At 35.5% G+C, this 7,643-nt stretch overlaps 1 protein-coding gene across 1 annotated transcript; it reads left to right on the forward strand.

Moving 5' to 3' along the window:
- Positions 1 to 459: 459 nt before the first annotated feature.
- On the forward strand, positions 460 to 4,912 carry LOTGIDRAFT_145862 (hypothetical protein; the record flags this gene model as incomplete). Its single annotated transcript, XM_009062541.1, has 7 exons — positions 460 to 487; positions 983 to 1,041; positions 1,368 to 1,471; positions 1,769 to 1,918; positions 2,341 to 2,492; positions 2,836 to 2,912; positions 4,706 to 4,912. 7 exons carry the CDS (start codon positions 460 to 462, stop codon positions 4,910 to 4,912), a joined length of 777 nt encoding a protein of 258 aa, XP_009060789.1.
- Positions 4,913 to 7,643: the final 2,731 nt, after the last annotated feature.

Here is a 7,643-nt window from a genome sequence, read left to right on the forward strand (position 1 = left end):
TATACGTGGAATCAATCAATGAATGTCAAGAGTTGTCTTTCCTTGAATTCCTGCGCGAATTTATTCTAGTCTGCATTATCCAGACGAAGATATTAATTTTCTATTGAGTTCAACGTAAATTATAGACTGGATAACTCGGGACTAAAATTTCAGGGGCGTGCTGGTCGAACCACAGGGTAGCCATTACGTCAGTCTGTCACCATGACAATACGAGTTCCCAGCATTACTCATTACCGCTAAAAATATTATTTTCCACAAATTTGCCTTTTATCACATAGATTGCAAATCTTTGTTTAAATCTTGTCCGTTGCTGTCGTTGATTCTTTTTGTTTCGCCATTAAAAATATAATTAAAGATAATTTATTCTCCCATCATGCACTTGACCTCGTTACGAAATTTCCTGTTGACAAAATTGCAGAAGCACGTGTGGAAGACAAAATTTGATAATTGTTTACAAAAATGCCCAAGTCAAAAAGAGAGAAGAAAGGTAATTTTAGGACATTTAAGTTTGTTTTTCGAGTTCCTTGTTAGATGGTGCTCTCAGATGCAGAGAACACCTATCGATCGCACATTTTGTGTGCTCGAAACTGACGATCGAAAATATGTTTTGACTGTCGACGAAGTGTCGTCTGCCACTCAGCCGCTGCCCTTATTTCAACCACTTCCACAGATGCGCTTCCATTTCTAAGATGACATGCCCCTTTCTTTGATTATATAGGTACTCTTGCCTTGTCATCTTCTAGTTTCACGTTCTTTGAAGACTCTGGCTACTGTCATATCAATCGAGATCAGTCATCAGATTTGTTGATGCCACCCCACCCCCCTTCTCTCTCTGCTTACCTCCTCTGCTCTTTGCTCTTAGCCTTAGCCTTCTCAGACAGTTGATCTGTGTTTCTTTGAAGAAACCTGTCTTGGGTAAACTGTTCAATCAGTCTTATTTTCTTTGATTATGCCATCCATACAATCTGTTCTCTCATTTCAGTTTCATTAACTCAAACAAGAAAGAAAGGATTGGAATTTAAACAGAAGATTATTGAAGATGTGAGTATCTTAATATTCTCAAAGTTTTTGATTGGTAGAGATTGATGGAGGGAACACAGATGGGGGGTGTGATGAGCAAATTTTGAACTATTTGTGCGCTTGTGCAACACGCTTAGAATTCCCTCCTTCTGCCGGTGCCCGAGGATAAACGACTGTGTTTAACAGTGAACCACACTCTAGAATATAACCCAGAGTAAGGTGATGTCTGATGTTTCTATAAACATACAACAATGGATCCCTCTCTAGAATATAACCCAGAGTTAGGTGATGTCCAGTGTTTCCTAATCAGAAACTTTTTTAAATCTAACTTTTCTCTATTTTTCTAGGTCCGAGATTGTGTCGATAAATATGCCAGAATTTTCACATTTTCGGTTCAGAATATGAGAAATGTTCAACTGAAAACGATTCGACAAGATTGGAAACACGGCAGGTATTTAGAATCATTCATTTTATCTAGCTAACTTTAATATTTGGGAAAGCATTGTTACAGACTGCAACAGTCAAAATAACTATCAAAGTTAGCAAGATTTTAAGGATATCTAAAACAATAGGAAATGAAGGATTTTTATGTCCTACTTTTCTGCACCTGATTGGGTTTATGAAGAAGGACAACGTCCTGCAGGGTGCAATGAGGGAAATAAATTTTGCAACATCTGAAACAAGAGATGATGTAACCACTAAAACCAGTGATAATGAAAAAGTAAATCTATGTTTTTTTTTATTTCAGATTTTTCTTTGGTAAAAATAGTTTGATGGCAGTAGCTGTAGGGAAAACAGAATCTGATGAATATAAAGACAATTTAAGATTTTTAGCTCAGCAGTTGAAAGGACAAACTGGTTTACTTTTCACTAACGAAACCAAGAAAAATGTCTTAAAGTGAGTTTTATAAAATTTATTGAAATTGCGCTCTAGTCCTGCTCTTCAGCATGTGATTGGGCCTCATGAAGACGAGCATTGCTTTGCTTTATTGTCCCACCTGAATAACTAAATGCTTTTTCATATCAGCCACTGCTGCCTCCAAATTTTACAGCACGTAGTGGGGCTAATGAAGACGTGCAATGCCAGTGTGTAATAAGGGAAATTGTGCAAGAATAACAGCATTAGCTATCTTTTTTTTACTATTTCCATCTGTCGAGGATCTTGAACATTCAGTCTGAAGCACACAGGGCCTTAGTTTATTGTCCGACTCGAACAACTAGACGCTTTGTCCATGTAAGAAACTGCTGCCTCCCAAGTTTTAAAAAGAAATGGATTGTATTAATACATCTTAAAATTAACAAACCTTCTATTTATTTCAGGTATTTTGATGAATTCCGAGTTCCTGATTTTGCACGATCTGGTAACCAGGCAACACAAACTGTGATATTAGAGAAAGGACCGATTCCAGATTTATCTCATGCCATGGAACCACAGTTAAGACAGCTTGGTCTTCCTACTAGTCTTCAGAGAGGTCAGTACCGATATTACATTGTGAAAACTTACTCAGAGAGTTAGCTGGCTCAAGCACTAATGAACTGTAAAACGAAACCCCTTTCAACATGAAATTTAAATGATCAAACTTGGTCAATAAGGGTATAGATTGGATCAGTGGACTTACCTAATGTCATAACTAAATCCATGAATAAATCCATAAATCATGGAAACAGCGTGAAGTCATTCGCAAAAAGGGCTGTTATGTTTGAAGATTCTTCAATTGTATGAAATTTCAAAGACTATGTGATTTGTGATGTCCTCTGTGCAAATTTTCATCTGAGCAATTAGGAATTTCATGTTATATTTTCTATTTGCAAAAGGTGTGATAACTCTATTGAGAGATTTTACAGTATGTGAGGCAGGTCAGACAATTACACCCGAACAGTCTAGAATATTGGTAAGTCTTTTATTTTATATTTGATATCTTTATTGATATTACTAATTGTTATAAATAATACCAAATAAACATTATTAATCACTCTTCTATTTTATACTCTATATTACTTAATATTACTAATTAGCTATGTGGACTCTCAACCATACATTATTGTAAATAATATGGTATAACAGATTACAGTGGGTTGATATTCTATTGAGAATAACCTGTGCACACTACTTGTCAAATCTTATTTCTGTATTAATATCACAGATACCTAATGAAACTACGGATTGTTCGTACAGGGAAATAAGACACACGAATGTACTTCACAACCATTTCGAATCTCTTCTTCAACATAATATGTTGAAATTTTTAAAAGGCCTAATATTTCACCAAAACCTTCAAATCACAATCAAAGCCATTTCTTAATCTTAAGATGTGATTTATTAAGTTGAAGAAGAGATTCAAAATGGCTGTGAAGTACGTTCGTGTGTGTTATTTCTATGTTAGAACTATACGTACTTTCGTATTAATATCACCTACTAACAGCTATTAGAAACAAAATACTATTTCTATATAGTATCTAACCTACTGCACAATAATATTCTCTCCGTCTACATGCCTGTGGCTGTCCTTTCGTACCATTACTTAACCACAATGCTACAACCTAAAATTCAAACTATTTGTAATGATATATTCTTATAGCGAACATTTTAACAAAACATCTACACAAGGGTTACCTCCAAGAGCTTGAGAGACATAACCTTGTCTTGTCTTGAACTAAAACTTTTCTGAACTGAAAATGAAATGAATGGAGTTTTACGTCCTACTTTTCTGCACCTGATGGTCTTGACTAAAAAATCAGAATGAATATCGATATTGAAGATAATGATGTTAAATTGAATATTTTTCATTGCGCTTTCATTTCTCCAAACATGAATTAAACGCTTGCTTGAAGAAAATAATCTACGATATGCAAGTTCATGATTGTTCAACGAAACTTGAAAAAGAATGAATGAATGAATACATTTTAAAGGTTTTATGGTTGGCACCATGAACCTTAGACAGGTGGGTAACTCATCTTGGTCGTTTAAAAAGTTGTTGAATCTTTGCATGCCATTGATGATTGTGTTAATGTCATCCAACTTTGATTTTTGATTTATGGATAGGGCGATAAAACGTAGGTGTAGGATGATTATTCTTTAGAATAAAGCTAAAGGGGCCCTCACACCATAGCAATCACCAGTCGTGTATGTTGCCCTAATACCATAGCAATCACCAGTCGTGTATGTTGCCCTAATACCATAGTCACCAGTCGTGTATGTTGCCCTAATACCATAGCAATCACCAGTCGTGTATGTTGCCCTAATACCATAGCAATCACCAGTCGTGTATGTTGCCCTAATACCATAGTAATCACCAGTTGTGTATGTTGCCCTAATACTATAGCAATCACTAGTCGTGTATGTTGCCCTAATACCATAGCAATCACCAGTCGTGTATAGTTATATATAAGAATAGTGGTTATAAGTTTAGAACGCAACTCTCATGTAACTGTGTCGTGAGTAGTGTTTAGTAATCATAACCACTTTCATTATTCACAACCATACACAACTAGTAATCACTGTGGTTTGTCGCCCCTTCGTGCCTCCTAATCGCAAGGGCACCTTGTCTATTTATACAGAGGCACATCATTGTATGAATTTCTCACTTTGTCAGTATATATAAAACTTAATAATTTGACGTAAGACTGCACTTTGTTAACAGATTAGTATTTTTATGTTTTTTAATTATTATTATTAAAATTTCAGAAATTATTTGGTCACATGATGGTTGATTTTCACGTAACAATTGAAGGAATGTGGTCGAATAATGGAAAATGGCAGGTGTTTGACGAGAGACCAGATCCTCTCGTTCCTACCAAAATTACTGTCAAAGGTACTCCTGAATTCAATGTTGGCGCAAGTGAGGGTACAGGGGGTGGGGGGCCCTTAATTGTACCCTCTCTTTCCTTTTAACAATGTTAATAATATAATTTTTATATGTCTTTTGCTCCAAAAATGTGTCAGAATGTACTGTAAAATTCAATTTTCAGAAATTTTCTTGCAACACAGGTCATAGTCTTGCGAGGCTGGTGCTGCCTCTGTCTGTATTTCATAGTCCCTCCAGCATCTCTTGGACCATGAGCCCATAAAATTCCATTTCTAAATCCATTCAAAGGGTCCAAACTCTTTAGTTCTTTAGGTGAAATGTTTAAGTAAAATTATTTTGATTTATTAAATGAAAATTAGTATGTAGATCTCCATTCCATGGGATGTTAAAAGTTCTCACAAATGTTACAATTCGATGAATATTAGATGTTAAACTTCAAACATTTTATTTTGTGTGGAGAAAGTTAGTAAGTTTGGATTTAAGACTTTGTGTTATTTGTAATTTCAGCCTCAGCAGCGTCTGATAAAAAAGGAAAAGAATTAATGGTGGAAGAATCAGAAGATAAAATAGATGAAGATGATGTAGAGGAGGGGTGAAATTTTACTTCCTCAGTTTTAAACAGTGAAGATTTCAAAAATTGTGACCTTGATAACAATACAAACATAATCTTAGACATATAAGACACACATGGCAGACGGGTGGAGTTTTAATCCTTGATCTTCTTTTGTGTCTTTTATTGATGCTTTTGATTTATAAGGACCTGGTTATATGTGACAGACCAGCCCGTCTAGGCTAAGCATCCCGGTTTGCCGGGTAATTCAGGTTTGACTTCATTTCAAAGATATCAGTGTTTGTTTTGTTATTTTCATCAATATTAAAGAATTAAAAACATTAAGAAAGTAGAAAATTTTGAATTAAAATGGAAAATAACAGTGAATTTGTTGTTACTTGGGGTTAAAAAGTGTCTAATGGTCCTGCATGACTGTGATTCTCCCATCAGTGCTGGTATGTCTCTCATCAGATGCACCACAGCTGGAGTGGTCTGGGAATGTCTTGGACTCCCCATTTAATAATAAACGAAAGTCCCCCATGTGCTTACCCTTATCTAATAAATGGGGGCATCTAATCAGGTGTGGCAGAGTTTGGGTCACCTAGACTTAGCCCTTTTTCAAAAATGTTTTTAAGATAAGCATTAGTCTCCCCATCTTAAAATGAGGTCTAAATATTCACAGTGGTGCCAGCAAGATGGTTGGGCATGGGTTAACATCATTGTACATGGTCATGTAATATATGGGACATAACTCCAGTAAATAAACCTATACTTCAGACAACAAATAACTCCTTCCCAATAGAATTATGATATCTGTATATGGGATAGAACTCTTGTACTTTCTGTAGCATATTTAAGACAATAATTAAATCTTTTCATCCTGCTTATACTTTCTATTGTATTTTATTGTTTTAAAGATATGTATATGGGAGGGAACTCTTGTAGTGTCTATTGTATAATTAAGACAACAGTTAATTCTTCATATCTTCATTATGACTGGAATATAAATGATTTACACCTTTTTGGCTATCCCCATTTTACAAGATACTGCCATAGACCTACTCACACGGGACCAGATCTAGGTTGGATCTCATCATGTCCAAACCACGCCCTCATATGTCATACTTCAATGTCAATACCTGTATTTGGGATATGGTTCAACCCATCTTAACCTACCCATTTCATTTAATGCTCCTTTCTCCTCCTCCTGATAAAACAGGGAAATGTTAAAGTCCAACAGGGTAAAGGGTCAGGGAAAAGTTTGTGTCAAACAGGGAAACGTTTGTATCAAACAGGGAAAAGTAAACCAGGAAAACCATTAAACAGTTAAACTGCTCCAAGTTTAATTGAAGAATCTGGTTTTAAAAACTGTTAATTATGTTCAGATGAAATTGTTTGTTCATGGAAGACTGAAGAATTGTAATTAACTCCATGTCCTAGGGTCATTTTGTAATTTTGTTGGTTTTTTATTAACTGAATGTAAACTGAAAAAATATGTTAACCAGTGTTTAATAAACGAACCAAGTACTAACAATCTAAACTGGGATACGAATTCAAAATCAAAAACAACATATTGGCAAAACATTGGTAGCAGCTGATGAATAAATAAACTAAGTACTAACGATCCGAATTTGAAAACAAAATCGGACCTGCCAATTTAAGAGGGAAATTTTACTATACCATTGTGTAGTTGAAATAAAATGACCTGCTGGTTGTTCTGGATAAGGCAGTGTACAATGAGGGAAACCTATTAAAATGGAATGACCTGCCAATATAAGATGTTAATAAGAGTAGATCTTGAGGAGATTAAAGGATAATTCCACTACATCACTTCACTGATTAAGTTTGAGATGTTGAGATGTTGACAATTACCTCACACCATAGGAATCCTGATAACTAGCCTGACTGTTGACTTCTATAGCAGATAAATTTCATTTCTATGTCTTCATGTCATAAATTGGCTTAATACATTGAAGCAACTGGTTGGTGTATTCTGCCTTCTGAAACCATGACTCTTTATTTTCTTAAATTTATGATAAGTTTAGTCTCCAAATACTCTGAGTTTTACGTCCTACTTTTCTGCACCATGTGGGCTAATGAAGATGGGCAAGGCCATGCAGAGTGCAATGAGGGAAATTTTGCCATGACAGCGGCATTAGCCTGCTCTTTTTCCGATTTCCAATTGTCGAGGGATCTTTAACGTGCACAGCCTGTAGCATACGGGGCCTCGGTTATATATAGAGCAGACATAGATGAAAAAGAAAGTA

This window comes from Lottia gigantea (assembly GCF_000327385.1).
Source record: "Lottia gigantea unplaced genomic scaffold LOTGIsca_517, whole genome shotgun sequence".
NCBI lineage: Eukaryota > Metazoa > Mollusca > Gastropoda > Lottiidae > Lottia > Lottia gigantea.